Source organism: Myotis myotis, unplaced genomic scaffold (assembly GCF_014108235.1).
Source record: "Myotis myotis isolate mMyoMyo1 unplaced genomic scaffold, mMyoMyo1.p scaffold_m19_p_2, whole genome shotgun sequence".
Classification (NCBI taxonomy): domain Eukaryota; kingdom Metazoa; phylum Chordata; class Mammalia; order Chiroptera; family Vespertilionidae; genus Myotis; species Myotis myotis.
The window spans coordinates 158,985,446-159,004,508 of NW_023416324.1; the positions used below are offsets into that span (position 1 = coordinate 158,985,446).

Consider the following 19,063-nt stretch of genomic DNA (forward strand, 5'->3'; position numbering starts at 1 on the left):
AGTAATCTTTCTTGGTTCACCACACTCTTGTCACAAAATTGACATACTCTTAAATATTGTGAATTCATTGTATTAATGAATACATTGTTTACTATTGGTAGGTTGCTTCAGAAATGTTCAGATGGTTTGTTTCCCAATGAGATTTTTCAAATAGAGAATTTTCTAACATAAAAAGAGTATAACAGATTATAAGTTCCTTGGAATCAAAGATTGTTTTATTTCCTCATGGTGCCTAAGAATAATAGCAATAATAGTTATAAATACTTGTCATGTGCCAAAATTGATTCTAAGCATTTTATGTGTATTAATTCCAACTCTAAGATATGTCTTATTATTATCATCATTTTCCAGGTGAGGAAACTGAGGGCCCAAAGATAAAGTAACTAGATTCATGTCACCCTGCTAGTAAATGGCACAGCTAGTATTCAAATCCAGATGGCCTGTCCCTAAAGTCCATACTCTTAACTTAACGAGATTAAACAGTGTTTGAAATAGTTTATACTCAAAACGTACTTGAGCCGAAACCGGTTTGGCTCAGTGGATAGAGCGTCGGCTTGCGGACTGAAAGGTCCCAGGTTCGATTCCGGTCAAGGGCATGTACCTGGGTTGCGGGCATATCCCCAGTGGGAGATGTGCAGGAGGCAGCTGATCGATGTTTCTTGCTCATCGATGTTTCTGACTCTCTATCTCTCTCTCCCTTCCTCTCTTTAAAAAATCAATAAAATATATTTAAAAAAAAAACAAAAAAAAAAAACACGTACTTGATAGGTAATAAACAGTTCAGGGATGCCCTTTGGCAGTGCAAGAGAATAGGAACAAAGACTTACCTGCTGCAGTTCAATGTGGCCTTGGACAATCTGGAGAGTCATGCTGTTCACAACCACTGTATTGGAAGGAAGGATGGCTCCCTGACTCACAACCATCGTATTGGAAGGAAGGATGGCTCCCTGACTCACTGAGGACCCCAGCTCGTTACTCCCTAGAATGTCTTCCGAAGCAGTTTTAAAGGCAACAACAGTGGGGTCCTCATTGCTTACCAGATGAATTTCTTTTAAATGACTGGCCGGTCGCTTCCCTTGGAAATAAAGCCTGATAGTTCCCACAATGATCCGTGTACACAAATCCAGAGGGAACTGGAAAATCCCAGAGCTCAGGGCTGGAATTGCTACTGTCTCCAGGTTTGGAAAGCCATGGGTGACACAATTGAGAATATTTACCATGGCATTTTCCAGATCAGCTTGACATCTCCCTCTCTCCCACGCCACCCACCGAGGCCCAACGGCATGGATAATGTGTTTGCAGGGAAGTTTCCCTGGTCCTGTGACAGCTGTCCCACCAGTTTGTATTTTACCATGTGTGGAAATATACCAATCACTCTCCTCTTGGATTTCTTGGCCGCCAGCTTTCACCAGGGCCTGCGCCAGGCCTCCTCCATGTCTAAGTTCTTCATTGGCTGCATTCACCACAATATCAACAGCATGTCTGGTGAGATCACCCTTCCAGACAGATAGCTCTAGTCGTGGAGTCAGTTTTTTTCTGAAGACTTGCCGAGACTCACTGTTACTTTCCTGGGCTGGAGAGACGAGGGTAGAGACACAGCCAAATTTATTCCGGAGGACTTCACACAGCTGACTCTCATTATTTTTTAAAATTTTGAAGTCATTGTGACTAATGGGTATTTGCCAACTATCGTTTTCTCCAAGGATGTCAGTCTCTGGAAAAGGAGAGATTAAAAAAAAAAATCAAGAAATGGGCAAGAGTTCCTTTGAAAAGAATGTAATTCCACTTCACATCAGAAAGCTGAGTGTCCCATATACAAAAGAGAGATGAACTCCCTCTACTCCTCTTCCTGATTCTCTTTCTCACGTAGCTATGTAATTAGACCAAGAATGTCCAAGAGTTTTCAATGGTAAATCATCCATAAAGTACTTAGTCTTGTGTCTGGCATACAGTAAATACTCCATGAGTGGTAGCTATGCTACCTTGATACAATGATGGTGGTAAGAAAACTATGCGAATGGAGGCGCATGAATTTTTAAGTCTGCATTAAAATGGTGAGTTTGGGAAGAACCATGCTTAAGGCACAAATATTGGAAAGGATTTAATTATGAGTCAAAAATACGTGGAGGCTTTATTGGTAACTTGTTTGCTTGGTCTCAGTGCCTTAGTCTGGGCTCTCTTAGGAGCAGGCCCTGAGATAAGGATTTGAATGTAAGTTTATTTGGGAGTTGATCTTATAAAATACCAGGGGCATGAGATGGGAGGGCAGAGTGGGAAAGTAAGACAGAAAAGGGAAGGAAATGAACGAAGGATGTGTTATGAAGCAAATTAAGCATAATTCCACTGGGGGACAGTGTGTCTCAGAGTAATACCACCAGAAGGGAAAGGAGCTGGGATATTCATCCAACCTCCTATCAGTCATTGGTCAAGGATGCTCTGTGGGGGGCATGGTCCAGCAAACGGGCGGAACATCATACTCTAGTTTCATGGAACAATTTTGGTGGAATTAAGGCCGATTGACTAAAAATTACTTACTGTATGTGGCAGGAAAGAAGCTGTGCTGTTCAGATCCCCGTTCAATGTGGTGATGAAGGAGGGAATACAGTTAGCTGACAGCCTCCAGTTGTTAGCCCCTCAGGGTCCATCTTGGCTTTCCAGCCAGGGTCACACTATTCTCAGGGTGGCCCCCATCAGTGGCTGACCAAGGCCACTTATGTCCAATGTGGGTCTCCCCTAAAGGGAAAGCTCAGGCTGCAGTCTGATGGCTCCACCTGCCCAATCTGGTTTCATCTCTTCTCCGTTTTCTGCATTCCTAACTCCATCTCAGTTTCTGCTTCTATGAGAACCTAACCTGTGACTGTATTTCATGGAATCTAAGACATCATTATTAAATGCCACTGAGCAAGGAAAAACAATGCCAATTAAAACATGGCACATTACTGGTTGATAGAGTAGTTTTAACTTAACAGATGTGAAAAACTGTGTGTCCTAAAATAGGTAAAATGTGGTAATTAATTATATTTTACTTCAACCATATTTCTTTTTTTTTAATTTTTTTAAGTCTGGGAAGTCTGTGAAGATGATTTTAGCACTTTTTTTAAAAAAATATATTTAATTGATTTTTAACAGAGAGGAAGGGAGAGGGATAGAGAGTTAGAAACATCGATGAGAGAGAAACATCTATCAGCTGCCTCCTGCACACTCCCCACTGGGGATGTGCCTGCAACCAAGGTACATGCCCTTGACCAGAATCGAACCCGGGACCCTTGAGTCTGCAGGCCGATGCTCTATCCACTAAGCCAAACCGGTTAAGGCTTCAACCATATTTCTAATCTCAGCCACCTAGAAAGACCTCTGATGGCTTCAATTATCCAAAAGCAGCAGCATGCATATACGCATAACCCATGGACACAGACAATAGTGTGGGGTGGGGCAAGGGCTGGGTGGAGGGGGGCAAAAGGGAAACACCTGTATTACTGTTAACTATTTTAAAAAATAAAAAGATAAATAAATAAATAAATGAAGTAGCATGCAGCAGCCAGATTCAATTGGCCTGTGCTTTGGTAGAAAATCTCAAGTGGGCCACCCTTAAGATTAGGAAGGTTCCATTTGGCTCTTACAGCCCTTGTTGAGCCAGGGACGATCAGTTGGTCACCTCTTCTGATCAATTTTTAGGGCTGTGGGCAGAAGAGTCTGACATCTTGTGGGCAAAGAAAGGGATCAATGGGAGCCCTAAGAGAACATATCTGCTGATGCACACTGCCCCTGAAGCAGTACCCCTTCTGATGCACAGTCCAGGTTGCCACAGGTCCTGCAATTACACACCTGAACACTTGCAGGGAAGACAGTCTCCTTCTGCATTCCCCTTTATCCACTGAGGACATATATGAGTAAAGGCTTTCTGAAACAAGTCTGACAGTGAGGTGATCCTACCTGATTTCTCATTGTAAGCTGCTGCTCCAGCACCCTGTGAAAAATGAGAATGGTTTTAAAAAAACTGAAACCGAATGACTACAGATTACTGATAACAGATACAGCCTAATAATCACAAATCAACAGATACTCTGCTAAAAGCCCTGGGTTTGAGGGGAAGGGGAACACCTACGTGTCTGTTCATTAGTTTAATCTGTGCGCCTGAAATACTTGAAATACTAAATGTCCTAGCAAACATTAACCCTACCCCACTTCCTAGAGGCCAATCAATGCACTTCTGATTCAGGATCAGATTAACACACGCAAAGGCCCAAAGGTCACAGCCCAAATTACCAAAACTTTCAGACAGGCCTCCAATTTCCAAAGGCTTGTGGGTTTTTCTAGACAGAACAGAATACATGGGGATATGAGCCTCATCAGCTACACCTCCCCATCTACCAGTAAGGGACCACTTTCAATTGTTTATTTCATGACACAAGCCTGAATGTAGAATTTTATGGTTGAACAAATGAGGTATCTTTTCTCTATTTCTTTGTTTTTCTTCTTCCTCCATAATCCTCCTCCCTCCCTCCCCCCATCCAGCAAAAGCAGAATTGCTGAATAAGTAGACAGAATCAAAATGATATTGAGGTCCATTTTTACATATTATCCATCCTCAGGCTGCCTCTGGTGATTAGATTAGCATATTCTGGATTCCCTGTGTCTCACATGGTACAAGGAGAAACTTTAATTGGGCAATTGATACCAAACTGAAGATCCAGATTTCTTGCTATTATGGAACTAGTCATGTGCTGATCAAAGTTCAAGATTCATCTATGTTTATATATAAGTACTTTTACCTTAGAAAGCTCCATCCTCTAGGACCCTAGGGTCTTCAAATGTTTGTACCCTTCAAATGTTTTGCTTTTCCAAGCATAGACTGCTGTTCCCAAATATCGTGGTCCACTTCTAGGAATGAATACAAAGGATGCAATAAGCACAGACCCGAGTCTTAGGGAATTTGGTAAGAGTGCACCATAGGAAAACTAAACATGATGATTTCTGGTCATGAGTAGGTTTTAGTTTTACTAGTGACAAGGCACTATTGTTTTGCTGCCATAGTTACTGTTTACCTTCTATTTTTTATCATGAGGTTCCAATTGAAACCATAATGGCAGTTCAGGGAAGGGAAAGAGACATACGGGCTACAGCAGGGAGAGCTTTATGGAGGTGAGACTAGAACAAGAGCTTGAAGGGTGGAACAGGTTTTTACAATTAGAAGAGGAGAATGATACCAAGTCGTAAGACTGAGCACAGCATTAAAAAAAAAACAATGAGGAAAAACCAGCCTTCTGCGTGAACATGAAGAACCCTGGAGAGTGTTTGAAGGAAGGGCTGTAGTTATGCCTGTCAAGGGTGTGTGTACTGAATTTGTGATAAATTCTTGATCTAATAAGAAAGGGAAGCCCTGACCGGTTTGGCTCAGTGGACAGAGCGTCAGTCTGTGGAATGAAGGGTCCCGGGTTCGATTCCGGTCAAGGGCATGTACTTTGGTTGCGGGCACATCCCCAGTTGGAGGTGTGCAGGAGGCAGCTGATCCGTTTCTCTCTCATCGATGTTTCTAACTCTCTATCCCTCTCCCTTCCTCTCTATAAAAAATCAATAAAATATATTTAAAAAAAAGAAAGGGGAATATCTGGCTAAAAATCAGAAACTCTATAAAAACTATTTTGATGATTTTCTATCTAATGGGTGGAAATGAAAATGCTTACTGACACAGTAGCCTGCACTTGTTGTCCACAGAGTTGCCAATAGGCCTCTGAAATGATTTGTAATGCCTTTGCAACAGAAAAAAATTTCTGCAGCTATCTACAGCATCAGAGCACTATTCTTCCATGTCAGGAAAAACAGCAAGTTCAGTCCAATCTTAAAGTCCCAGGACAAGATGCATTTTTGCCTCCAGAGGGCACTGCTGTTTTCACAAAAGAAGGAAGTCTGGCTGGGGCTTTTGCTTTCTCTGGTGTTGCACTTTTTTCATTTTTCTTTTAGGTCAGGCTTTATAGGCGTAGGAATACACTTGAGGGGTGTGTGTCAGTGTATATAACTCCAAAGAAATCAGAAACAAGGAGCATATTGCCCACAATACAATCTGTTCAATTTTAATAATACCAATAGCAACAAAAGTCTTCCCAACTTTCCATCACTGGTACCTACCGAGTTCTTTTCCCTGCATGGGCAACATGAAGAAATGGACTCTCTATCCAATTGCCCGCTCAGCCCACTGTAGGGGGTTCCTGCCTCACCCCCAGTACTCCTCTGCTCATCAGTGTCCTCCATGAGGTTAATTAACCTCAACAGACTCTCTTCTGTATTTCATTCTTTGTGTCCCAAAACTCTGCTTTCTTAGCATCCCTTATGCCATCTTCACTTGGTTCTTTTGGTACCTTTCACTTTAGCTTTACAGGCCTTTTGCCTGGATTCACCTTCCTATCCTTACCCGACTCCCTCCAAAGTCCATGCTTTCTCTCCTAGACTCCCCAGTTCAAACACAGATATACCACTTATCCACTCAAGTCAGAAATCTAGAATCTTCTCTTCTGTCCCATAAACAACCTATCAATTAGGTCTAAACACCTAAGTCACTTATGCGCCTATCCTTCTTGCCTATTGACCACTTCACTTCAGGGCCTCAGGGCCTCTTGCCTGAGCTATGTCAACACAGTCTCTTTAAAAATTTAAATATATTTAATTTTACATTTTATTGTTTGGATAGGTATTATGTTTCCTGGTTCAAATTTAGAAGTGTGAAAGGCTCCCTCCTACCCCTAACTGCAGAATCAGAAAGTCTATGCAGTTGTAATTCTGCTAGTATTGCCAAATTGCTTCCCATAAGGATTGACCCATTCCCAGTCTTACCAGCCATGTGCAAAAACGTTCTCTCTGGCTTCTCTGCCTTCATTCGTCCCTGCTTGGAAATGTGTCCTCCACATGGTTGTCAACACCATCTTTCTAAAATGCACATCTGACAACCCTTCTGTTTCTTCCCACTGATCTTCGTGCCTTTCACGGTCTAGACCTGTGTTGTATGCCCAGTGTGGACCATTAGCCACATGCGGCTCTTGAGCTCCTGAAGTGTGGCTAGTCCCAACTGAGGTGTGATGTAAATGTGAGATAAACACTGGATCACAAAGACTCAGAATGACAGAAAGGATGTAAAATATCTCATAAGCCAGTCAGATAAAGACAAGTATCACACAATCTCACTCACATGTAGAATCTAAAGGACAAAATAAACATGAACAGAATAGATCCAGAGACATAGAAACATGGAACTGACTGATGAATCTCAGAGGGAAGGTGGCGGTGGATGGGAAGAGATTAACCGAAGAACTTGTATGCATATATGCATAACCCATGGACACAGAGGATGGTGTGGTGAAGGCCTGGTGGGGAGGAGGGGACGGGCTAGAGTGGTTCCGTGAGGAGACAATGGGTCCATCTGTATAACTTTCAACAATCAAGATAAATCTTAAAAACGTTTTTAACATTGATTACAAGCTGATTAATTTAGGATATATATGATTACATTCAGGATATATTGAGTTAAATAACATCATTAACATTAATTTCACTTGTTTATAAAATATGGCTCATAACATTTAAAAAATTAAAATTAGATATTTGTACGTACAGCACTGATTCTAGCCCCTTCCTCCATCATGTCCCTCACCCATCTCATGGCCTCCAAGGCCCCAGTGCTCATCCGTGCCTCAGATGCACCCTAAAACCTACTCATGACCCACCACCCCCCCACCCCCACCTCTCTCTCTAAGACTTTGCTTCAAATCTCCTCCTGGAGGCCTTCAAGAGATTTGCTTCACAAGTCCCCCTCCCTTTACCGGCCCGAGGGCATGCATGCTCATCTTTACTCTCAAGGGCACAGGGCGGCGCCGAGTTCATACTGTTGGTCAAGGCAAGGAATGAGGAGAGTCAGCCTAAAAGGATAAAGTTGGAGGGAGGGAACTGGTGCTATGTCATAACGCAAGTGAACGATTTATTTTTTTTTTTTAATGCAGGTATTAATCTGAACTCAGAACGGGAATGACATTTTGGCTGCACATAATAGTAAGAGTAACAACAGTGAGAGTTGAGAGGAATCACAAGCTCTGGAGAAACTTTCTTTGACTTCAGCACCTGACCAGTCTCACCCTCGCGTGGCCGGCCTGCCCCCCCACCCCAACCCCCACGCCCCCTCTCCCCGCGCCGCCCGCTCGCCGCCGCCCGCGCCCGCAGGAGAGGCTGCCGGTCCCCATCGCCCGGTCCCCACCGCCCGGGGGACGCGGGACGGAACTACTCACTGCGCTGGGCCGCGAAGGGAAGGGAAGGCTGCGAGGTGAGGAGGGGAGCGGCTGTGCGGGAGCGGGAACAGGGAGGGACTTCGCGGAAAGCGAAACTGAAACTTTGCCGCGGGGCGGCGGGGCGGGGGCGGGACGCACTCCCCCCCTTCACCCCCCGCCTCAGTCCAGGCCCCGCACCGCCCGGAGCCGCCGCGCACCCGACGCCCGCCCGCAGCCATGGCCTCCTCGAACCCCAGCCCGCCCTCCCCGCTGCTGGTGCGGGTGTCCGAGCCCGGCCTGAACTTACGTCGGAAGCTGGAAGGCTACTTCCAGAGCCGGCAGTCGCGCGGCGGGGAGTGCACCATCCGAGACCTGGGCGATGGCGCCTTCCGGGTGGAGTTCTTGGACCGGGCAGGTGAGCCGCAGGCCTGGGGCTGCGGGTGCAGAGGCCGTCCCCGGGGCCCAGCCTCACGGGGTTCCAGGCGGACCCAGAGCGAGCCGACAAGGGGAAAGGGCGGGAGAAAGCATGGCACAGTCTCGGGGTGGGGGGTGGGGATGGGGGGAATTGGGGTCTCTTGCTGCCAAGCGACCAGCCCACGCGAGGATAGCGCCCAGAGGTGCCCGGTCGCTGATCTGGCCCGACTGCACCTTACCCTTGACACCTCCCAGCATCCTGGCCCTGACTCATCTTTCTCAGCTCTAACACCCTGCAGTCCCCCATAGGGCTGTGGCTCCTCGCCATTTAGATATTCCACTTTTTTTTAAAAAAATATATTTTATTGATTTTTTACAGAGAGGAAGGGAGAGAGACAGAGAGCCAGAAACATCGATGAGAGAGAAACATCGATCAGCCGCCTCCTGCACATCTCCCACTGGGGATGTGCCCGCAACCCAGGTACATGCCCTTGACCGGAATCGAACCTGGGACCTTTCAGTCCGCAGGCCGACGCTCTATCCACTGAGCCAAACCGGTTTCGGCTAGATATTCCACTTTTATGTTTTAAATAATTACTCCATTGATTTATGTTTGAGGATTACAAAAATAACATATGCCCACCGTAGAAAAGACAGAAAGAAAAGAATAAAGAGCAACACCTGGAGATAAGCAATGTGAACATTTTGGTGTATTTCTTCCAGCCTTTTTCTATAAATGTCAGTACACACATGTATATTTACAAAATTCTGAGTCTGCACTGCTGACTCCCTGTTGTTGTTTTCAATCCACTTTATGTGAGTACTATGCCATCTGATTGAAAAAGGAACCCGAGACAGTTTCAGAGACATGACTTGTCACGAGTTGTCAATGTTTTATTATCCTTGAGCTTTCATTTGTGCAAGAAAATTGAAGCTGCCCATGTGAGAGTTTTGAATAGTTCCCTCACATTCCCTAACATAAACACCCTCCCCGCAAGTAGGGAGCAGCCCTCACTGGGAGGGTGCTTGGGTGGGATACAGGTGCCTGAATAGAGGATTGTTTGACATCACTCCCTTCTTTCTGTGTATGTGTGTGTTTAATGTCTCCACTGAAGCTAAGAAGGGAGTGTTGGAAAAAGGAGAGCACCAAATTACGGTTGACGACAAACTTGTGACTATTTTCCTGGAACGCACTGAAAATTCAGTAGAGAAGAATGGAATGTCTCAAGTGCAAACACAATCACAAGAAGGGGCAAGGTCTGGTGAGAAGCATCCGAATGAAGAACATATTCCTAATTCTGTGGATTCCTGTGTCCAAAAGGTGAGTATTGAAAGGAGGTAGGTGTGTATTTGCAACTTCCTCTCCAGTCACCATATATTTCATTATTGTCTCAAAATGGCTGAGCACTTACTATGAGCCAGGCACTGTTTCAGGCACTGGGATCCAGAGGACAACAAGTCCCTGCTGGGGGGGGGGCGGGGGGGGGCTACATAAAAGGACAATAAGCAAGTAAACCAAATAAAGAAGACAATTTTTTTTTCTTAAATTTTAACATATTTTATTGGTATTTTACAGAGAGGAAGGGAGAGAGATAGCTAGAAACATCGATGAGAGAGAAACATCAATCAGCTGCCTCCTGCACATCTCCTACTGGGGATGTGCCCGCAACTGAGGTACATACATACCCTTGACCGGAATTGAACCTGGGACCTTTCAGTCTGCAGGCTGACGCTCTATCCACTGAGCCAAACCGGTTTCAGCAAGAAGACAATTTTTGATGGTAATATATGCCAGGACAAGGAAGGGGAAGGAGGTCTTGCTATTTCTGACCAGGAGTCAGAGACAAAGTCTCTGAGGTGACATTTGGCCTGAGACTTGAATGAGAAGGAGCTAGCCATGCCAAGAGTCATTTGACAAATCAATATCAACTGCCTACAGTGTGCCAGGCACTGTCACAGAAGCTGGGGACACAGCCAGCTACATAGCAGACCCTGTCCTCAGGGACCTTACATTCTAATGAGGGATACAGATCCTAATAGTAAACAAATTTTCCTATATAATAAAAGGCTAATATGCACATTGTCCCCTCGGAAGTTCGACTGCCTGCTATGACGTGAACTGACCACCAGGGGGTAGTGTGGAACAAACAAAGGCCCTGATCACCAGTCAGGCCTGGGGACCCTACCCGTGCTCAAATTTCATGCACCAGGCCTCTAGTAGATTTATATTAAAACTAGAGGCCCGGTACATGAAATTTGTGCATGGGGTGGGGGGTTCCCTCAGCCCGGCCTGCACGATCTGGGACCCCTTGGGTAGTGTCCCTAGGCCTGGCTAGCGGTCAGGGTCTTCGGGGCTTTCCTTCCCTTGGCTGCCAGCAGCTGGGCTTGCCACTGCTTGCCATCTGTGCGGTGCTGTCTCCTCCCTCCCCTGCCACTGGTCGCCACCCTCTGCAGGCGACAGGCATGGAGTGCGATTGCTTGGCTGGCCTGGGCCTCCCTCTGTGGGGCGATTGCTGGCTGGCCTTGCACACCCGCCACAGCGTCGCTGGCTGGTGGCCTGGGCCTCCCTCTGTGGGGCCCCCAGATCGCGGGGCCCCCAGATTGATCTCCCTGCAGAGGGAGGACCTGCCCACCCACCGCAGCGCCGCCAGCCAGGTAGCCTGGGCCTCCCTCTTTGGAGCAATCGCTCACCCGGCTGGGGCTCTGCGATCAATCGCTGTACAGAGGGTAGCCAGGGCCTCCCTTTTTGGGGCGATTGCAGATCCACCCCACCCCCAAATTGATCGCCTTGCCTGGGCCTCCCCCTGCAGGGTGATGGTGGGGCCCCCAGACCAATCGCATCGTACCCACCTTGGCTGGCCTGGCGCCGCTGCGTGTCATAGTGTGGTCGTCTGGATGGTCTGCTGTTCGGTTGTTCAGTCGATTTGCATATTACGCTTTTATTATTATAGATGTCTGACAGTGATAAGTGCTAGGAAGAAGAATAAAGCAGGGCAAATGACAGTGCAAAGACCACTACTTTGGGATATCTCGAAAAACCTCTTGAATGAGGTAACATCTGAGTAGAGACATGCATGAAGTAAGGGAGCTAGCTAAGTGGATATTGGGGGAAGAATGTTCTAAGAGGGGAGCACAAGAACAAAGGCCTCAAGATGGGAGCTTACATCCTGAGCCCCGAAGCTTCAAGAAGGGAGGCCAGTGGGCTAGAGGGCAGTGAGCAAAGGGAGAGAGTGATATGAGAGGAACTTGGAGAGGTAACCAGAAGTCAGGTTTTTGGGGATGAAAGTAAGGACTTTGGATTTTCACTTAAATGTTAGGGGATTCATTAGATGGTTTTGAGCCAGGGAGTGGAGTGATCTGATTTATGTCTCTAAAGCAGTGGTTCTCAACCTTCTGGCCCTTTAAATACAGTTCCTCATGTTGTGACCCAGCCATAAAATTACTTTTGTTGCTGCTTCATAACTGTAATTTTGCTACTGTTATGAATCGTAATGTAAATATCTGATATGCAGGATGGTCTTAGGCGACCCCTGTGAAAAGGTCGTTTGACCCCCAAAGGGGTCGCGACCCACAGGTTGAGAACCGCTGCTCTAAAGGCTCACTTTGGCTGCTGTGTGGATAACTGATTTTTGAAAGGGGCTAGAGTGGAAGGTCGGAGCCCACTTAGGAGGAGTTGCTGTAGGCCAAGTGCAAGATGAGAATGGCTTGGACTTCAGCTGGTTCTGATCAAGGTGTAAGAAGTGGCTAGATTTAGTAAACATTTTGAAGGAAGATCTAGAAAGAGAATGGTACATGCAGAGGAAATAGCGTGTGCAAAGACCTTGAAGGGGAACAAAATATTAGGAATCTTGCTTTTTTTATTCCATTTAATTTGCCTATATATTTTTTAGCCTAAGTGTTATGCTTGCCTTATACTTGAGCTACTAAAGGCTAGGGTTTAGAGGACTCAACATTGCATGCACTTAGGTGTTTAGTTAAAAAAAAAAAAAAAAAAAAGGAGGGGGTTGAAGACTAGAAAAACCAGTAAGAAGAAAAAATATCCTCAGATTTATGGGTCCCTTCTTGGCTTACAGACTCTTTTGTGAGAACCACAGCAGCTTGCCTGAAAAGACAAAGTGCCTTCCCTCCATCAAACAGATAGTGGCAGAATCCAGATTGCTTGTCCACAGAGCCTTTAAAATACGCTCATGTCTAGGCTCTACATTTACATCAGAATCTCTGGAGATGTGCCTAGGCCAGGCCCGTTTGAAATGAATAAAACTAAAAAGAAAAAAAAAAAAGACCGTACCCTTTTATGTAATGATGTTTACTTTGAATTTATATTAGTTCACACAAACACTCCATCCATGCTATTGTTCCGGCCCTCCGGTCCAGTTTAAGAACCCATTGTGGCCCTCGAGTCAAAAAGTTTGCCCACCCCTGGCCTAGGCCTTGTTTTTTTGTGTTGCCCCCCCCCCCCCCTTTTTTAAGTTCCCAGGTGGTTCTAAATATGCAGACAGGGCTGAGCATCTCTGACTGGGCTATACATAGCTCCATCCTCTGTGAAAAGGATTTGAAAGAACAAATCTAAGGGAGGACATAGTAGTTATTTCTCTAGTCTTTAGACATTCTCCTTAGAAGAGACTGTAGGCCTGGATGTCTGAAAGATTTCATTTGTTCCTTTTAAATTTTCAGATCTTCCTTAGTGTCACAGCTGATCTGAACTGTAGCCTGTTCTCTAAAGAGCAGAGGGAACACATAACCACTCTTTGCCCCAATGTGAGGAAAATGGAGGGCTCCGATGGAATTGAGAAGGTGTGTGGTGACTTCAGAGATATTGAAAAAATACATGGCTTCTTGAGTGAGCAACTCCTAAAAAGTGAGCAGAAACAGGAATCAGCCCCATTGACAACAGAGAAGGAGCCACTCCATCAGCAGGACCTGAAGAGCCGTGTTTCTCCCTCTGAACCAAGAACGAAGTCAGAAGGAAAAGGCAGTTACACAGTTCCCTTGCCTTTATTTGAATACTTCAAAAATACCTACCCTGAAAAAATAAACTCGATAGAGAAAAGATTTGGTGTAAAAATAAAAAGCCAGGAGAGTTCTCCGAATATGGTCTCCGTATACTTCACCTCAAGTCAATCAGGTGACCTCAGAGCAGCCGAAGAGACTTTTGTCAGTGAATTTCAGAAAAGCATAGGAAATATGGAGCAGGAATGTGTTGCATTAGCAGACAAGAAGCAGGCAAATAACGTCAATCAGGGATTTTATCACCAACTTAAAAAGTTTTTTATAAAGGAGAACGAAAGAGAATTACCTCTCCCTGGGACCCAAGATGACATTACAGCAGCCGGACATTTTCTTGCCCCCCAAATCTCTGAAAGTCTTGTCAAGGTACCTGTGAAAATATTGCCTCCTGCATGCATGATGAATGGAATTGAGGTTGACACGGCTCACTATAAGTTTTTAGAAGCTGAATTACTCCAGGAGATATCAGAGATAGAAAAAAAGTACAACACTCAAAGTAAGATTTTGGGGAAAGGTGATAAAACCTGCATTCTATTTGAACCTAAGGACAAGGAGGTAGATCTGTCTGTGCATGCTTATGCAAGTTTCGTTGATGCCTATCAGCATGTTTCTTGTCAGCTGATGAGAGAAGTTGTTCCTTTGGCCAAGGAGAGAAAGGACTTATATGGGATCAAGTTTGCTGATAACTTTAAAAAAAGGCATCCAGGTGTAGACTTTGTGCTAACTCAAGGATCGGTTACTTTTATTGGATTGCCAAATCACATCGCAAAGGCAAAACAATATGTCTTAAAAACAGGGGGCATGTCCCCATTAGCTGGAGAGAAATCCAATGAGGATCATGAAACACCCATGGACGTTGATAGTAATGATTCAGAAACATTTTTACCAACATCCCAGCGCTCTGCCAGTTCTGGGGCATCAGGAATGAACAAGGAAGAGGATATGTGTGCCATCTGTATGGAGCCCATTAATAACAAGCTGGTGCTACCAAAGTGCAAGCACGAATTCTGCAACCCTTGTATCACCGAAGCCATGAGATATAAGCCAGTCTGTCCTGTGTGCCAGACTGTTTATGGTGTCCAGAAAGGGAACCAGCCAGAGGGAACGATGTCTGTCAATTATGTAAGACATTCACTTCCAGGTTATGAAAACTATGGCTCCATCGTGATTAATTACAATATGACAGGAGGCATACAAACAGTAAGTGTGTCTGAGATCCCTGTGTTTCTTTCCAGTGTGCTAGGATGACCAATGCAAAAGAGACTGCTGTTGCCAATTAGTGGATTTCCCAGGGACTTATTTCTATGGTCATATTTCTAAGGCTTTAAGTAGTGATGAAGTTAACAGTGTTAGCTTAGAACTTACCTTTTGTGTCTGTTAAGGGAGAGGAAGGGTGGGTGGTGATTATGTGTTAGGGTGGATGGTATTCCCAGCATGAATTTAGGGAAAGAGGAGAAATATGAATTATTGGGAATATGAGCAAAATTTGTATACTTTTTTTGATTTACTCTATCTGCAAATGAACACATCTATCCTGTACAGTAAAATTTAGAGTCGTGAGTGTTTTCACGTGACATTGTTTTGTCTTCACACAGGAAGAGCACCCAAACCCAGGAAAGCCATATTCTGGAACAAAGCGAACTGCATTCTTGCCTAATAACAAGGAAGGAAAAGAGGTTTTGACACTGCTTCAAAAGGCCTTTGACCAAAAGCTAATTTTCACAGTGGGGGATTCTCGAGTTTCAGGAATGTCAGACGTCATTACATGGAATGATATCCACCACAAAACCTCCATGATCGGGGGACCAGAAATGTGAGAACATTTTGAAATACAATGATTGCCAAACAGAGTTTAGAGGTTGTAAGCTATGGCAATTTGAGGATATGGCTGTAAGGGACTATTTATAGAAGTGGGATTGGATACAGTATTTTGAGAGATGTTAATCTCAAAGGCAGAAAGATTGGTTCCCATCACCTTCTAACTGTATGATACCACAAAGTATCATACTTCGAAAGGCAGGGGTCTTCAGAATCCAAGATCAGTGATATCTCAGATGACTTGATTTTAGGTTTCCTGTTTATTTGAAGGGTAGATCCTAGGAATGTTATTTACTTTGCCTTCTTTTAAGATCATCCTTAACCCCCTGCTCCCATCGGTCCATAGAGATTCTTAATTTACTTGGCTAATAGTACCCTAGAAAAGTTCTTATTTAATGTTGTGAAAGTTGTATTGTAGGCAACCCAATTGTTCTTAGTGAAATTCAGATAGAATATCTCAGATCCTTAATATTCAAAAGGGTCCTGAGATTTTTGCAAATTCTCCAAATTTGAAAATCCTCCAGTAGCATATATACCATATATATATATCTACATATACATACATACATATATATATGTATTTATATAATAAAATATATACTACACTATATTTTTATATGTAACAGTTTTTTAATATATTTTATATTTTTTATATATTTATAGTATAGTATAACTTTATTAGAGTCACAGCTTACCACAAGCTGAAAATGAAAAGTCTTGTTGGGAGGCAGATCCTAGACCAGTGATGGTGAACCCATGACACGCGTGTCAGAGATGACACACGAACTCATTTTTTTGGTTGATTTTTCTTTGTTAAATGGCATTTAAATATATAAAATAAATATCAAAAATATAAGTCTTTGTTTTACTATGGTTGCAAATATCAAAAAATTTCTATATGTGACACGGCACCAGAGTTAAGTTAGGGTTTTTCAAAATGCTGACACGCCGAGCTCAAAAGGTTCGCCATCACTGTCCTAGACAGACAGCTAGGCTCACTCACTAGCTGAGTGACTCACATCTGCACACTTATAAGTGATTAAATTCATCTGCCTCCAGGATTGCTTGTTAATGTTTGCAACACAATATTAATGCCAGGGACCTGCTATACAGAATCTTTAAAACCATGTGTGAAACTAAGGGGCTTTTCCTTCTGCAGGTATGGTTATCCTGATCCTAATTATCTGAAACGTGTCAAGCAGGAGCTGAAAGATAAAGGAATTGAGTAAGAAGACTGCTGGAAGGATATTTTGAGCCAAGCGTTCCAAAGACAGTTGAAAAGGCAGAGTAAATACCAATCTAAATCTTAATGTAGAAACAACCTTTAAAAATACTCATCTCAAGGGGATTCATGTAAGAGTAAGAATCTGATAGTCTGTTATTTCTGGAGTGTCACTTTTTATAGAAGATAAAAGCCCCAAAGATCTATGTGATTTTTGCTGCAGAGGTGTTGTGTCTCATTCTTGGGTCATTGTTGGGGGAAATGGACTGCTCTGGGTCTGAAATCATATTCTGTGCTCTTCAGTTGAAATACTAGCTGCCAATTGATCCTTTTTAAATTACCATCTCTGGGTGGTCCTTTAGTTTTTGATTGTTGGTTGGTTGGCTAGCCCTTTAAGTACCCTAAAGGTAATATCCTAGTGTGAATGGGGGAGGGGAGAAGCTTTGGTTAAAGAAAATTAAGACACATTTCCCTCCCTGATGGCCAGAAAAGTGGCCAGGAGCAAAGATTGGGCAACCTTTGCTAATAAATAGTATAAGGCTATTATTTTTCACTAGAGGCCCAGTGCACGAAATTTGTGCACTTGGGGGGGGTCCCCTCAGCCCAGCCTGCACCCTCTCCAATATGGGACCCCTCTCACAATCCAGGACTGCTGGCTCCCAACCACACGCCTGCCTGCCTGCCTGATTGCCCCTAACCACTTCTACCTGCCAGCCTGATCACCCCATAACCACTCCCCTGCCAGCCTGATCGACACCTAACTGCTCTCCTGCTGGCCCAATTGCCCCCAACTGCCCTCCCCTGCCGACTTGGTCACCCCTAACTGCCCTCCCCTGCTGGTCTGGTCACCCTCGACTGCCCTCCCCTGCTGGCCATCTTGTGGCACCCATCTTGTGATGACACGGGGGAGGCCATCTTGTGTGAGGGTTTGATGGTCAATTTGCATATTATCTCCTTATTATATAGGATGATACAGAGCCTGGTATATACAGTTGGTGGATAATATAGTCTTGTTGCCTGACTCAGGATGCTAATACCCCAGCAGAGGGATATATGCTCCCGAAATCTTTAGCAGAGGCAGGAGTAAGGAAGTCCTTTCTGGAGTCCTTACCACTGATTTGGAAAACTGAGTTTCTTATCTGGTTACCCACATCCCAGCCTCTCTCTGAAAATGATGAACAAGATGTCTTTTTCTTTTCCGAAAGATACACATACACACACATATATTTTTGGTTAGAGGGTAATAGTTAATATTTATTGTGGACTTATTTTGTCCCCTTTATAAGATCTTTATATCTGTGTGATTGATACTATTAGTATCCCTATTTTATAACTGAGAAAACTGATGAAAAGAAAGGATACCTTAACAAAGGTTACATAGTTAATACGTAGAAGTGCTGGGATTTGAAGGAGATAGTCTGGCTGTAAGGCTTCTACACCCCAGCGCTATACTGCCTCCCATAGGGGACTTCTCCATGGAGCGACTGAGGAGTTCCTGTTATTCTGGTCTTCTCTCAAAAATACATTCCGCCCTAACTGGTTTAGCTCAGTGGATAGAGCGTCGGCCTGCGGACTGAAAGGTCCCAGGTTCGATTCCAATTAAGGGCATGTACCTTGGTTGCGGGCACATCCCTAGTAGGAGGTGTGCAGGAGGCAGCTGATCGATGTTTCTCTCCCATCAATGTTTCTGACTCTCTGTCCCTCTCCTTTCCTCTCTGTAAAAAATCAATAAAATGTATTAAAACAAAACAAAACATTCCTACACGTTGCTCATAGCACATTTCCTCCAAAGAAGTCCTATTTGAAGAACTTAAAAACCCAGAATCTTTTCCTTTATCTAGAGAGTTGAGGAAGCTTAAACGAAATGATAGGCCTTTAAAAATATTAGATGATGCATTTAATTTTTGATTATTCATTAAAGTCTTCACCATTGTGAGTAGTTATTTTGTAGCTATTAAACTTTTAGCTAAATTTGCTCCAAAAAACCAAAAGTTTGGTTCCGCTTAGGTCTAGATTCTTGATTACAATGTAGTGTGTGCATAGGCAGTTTAATGGTGTGAGTGGTTGGTGAGCCTTTAGATTGTTGCGTTTGCTCTGTGTGAGGTATTATTGGCTGTATCTGCTTTAAATAAAGTTAAATATTAGGAACAGATGGTCTGTGTTCTTTCCCTACTCCTTTTTTATTTTTCCTTAGGTTGAGATTCTGGTGGTTTCCTACAACACATACAGTGTACAACAAAACTACTTTTGACTCCATTGCTGTCATTTTCAGCTGTGAAAAATCACAATTCTTAATAGTTTTCCTCCTTAACACAGAGTACTACAAAGGTAAAAGTAGGCTGCAGTTTCATCT

General features: G+C 44.1%; 2 protein-coding genes across 10 annotated transcripts in view; one reads left to right on the top strand and one right to left on the bottom strand.

Moving 5' to 3' along the window:
- Positions 1–8,729, bottom strand: part of PARP9 (poly(ADP-ribose) polymerase family member 9) — a 37,485-nt gene extending 28,756 nt beyond the window's left edge. For 3 of the 8 annotated variants that reach the window (XM_036348334.1, XM_036348333.1, XM_036348326.1), the window contains exons 1-4: positions 8,271–8,403; positions 4,773–4,881; positions 3,826–3,967; positions 828–1,714 (exon numbers count right to left, since the gene is read on the bottom strand). In XM_036348334.1, coding sequence (XP_036204227.1) covers positions 828–1,714; positions 3,826–3,967; positions 4,773–4,787 — 1,044 coding nt within the window. In that variant the 5' untranslated portion in view covers positions 4,788–4,881; positions 8,271–8,403. Of the gene's footprint in view, positions 1–827; positions 1,715–3,825; positions 3,968–4,772; positions 4,882–6,828; positions 7,203–7,603; positions 8,132–8,270; positions 8,404–8,556 lie in introns of those variants that run through there. The other 5 variants (XM_036348331.1, XM_036348330.1, XM_036348332.1 and 2 more) reach the window with 5 other exon arrangements.
- On the top strand, positions 8,439–16,932 carry LOC118675472 (E3 ubiquitin-protein ligase DTX3L-like). Of its 2 annotated transcripts, none has more exons than XM_036348335.1 (5): positions 8,439–8,664; positions 9,779–9,984; positions 13,338–14,870; positions 15,266–15,483; positions 16,648–16,932. In XM_036348335.1, the coding sequence occupies exons 1-5, from the start codon at positions 8,487–8,489 to the stop codon at positions 16,715–16,717; spliced, it is 2,205 nt and encodes a 734-aa protein (XP_036204228.1). In that variant the 5' UTR covers positions 8,439–8,486; the 3' UTR covers positions 16,718–16,932. The 2 variants fall into 2 exon arrangements, with proteins under 2 accessions (XP_036204228.1, XP_036204229.1); XM_036348336.1 differs by having other exon boundaries at positions 13,338–14,792.
- The last annotated feature ends 2,131 nt before the right edge of the window (positions 16,933–19,063 follow it).

What these genes read in the sequence shown, in the direction of transcription:
- LOC118675472 (XM_036348335.1), top strand. Translation starts at nt 8,487, where the DNA reads ATGGCCTCCTCGAACCCCAGCCCGCCCTCCCCGCTGCTGGTGCGGGTG. An exon ending in GGAGTTCTTGGACCGGGCAG is followed by an intron (nt 8,665 to 9,778) that starts GTGAGCCGCAGG and finishes TCTCCACTGAAG; the next exon opens with CTAAGAAGGGAGTGTTGGAA. An exon ending in TGGATTCCTGTGTCCAAAAG is followed by an intron (nt 9,985 to 13,337) that starts GTGAGTATTGAA and finishes TTAAATTTTCAG; the next exon opens with ATCTTCCTTAGTGTCACAGC.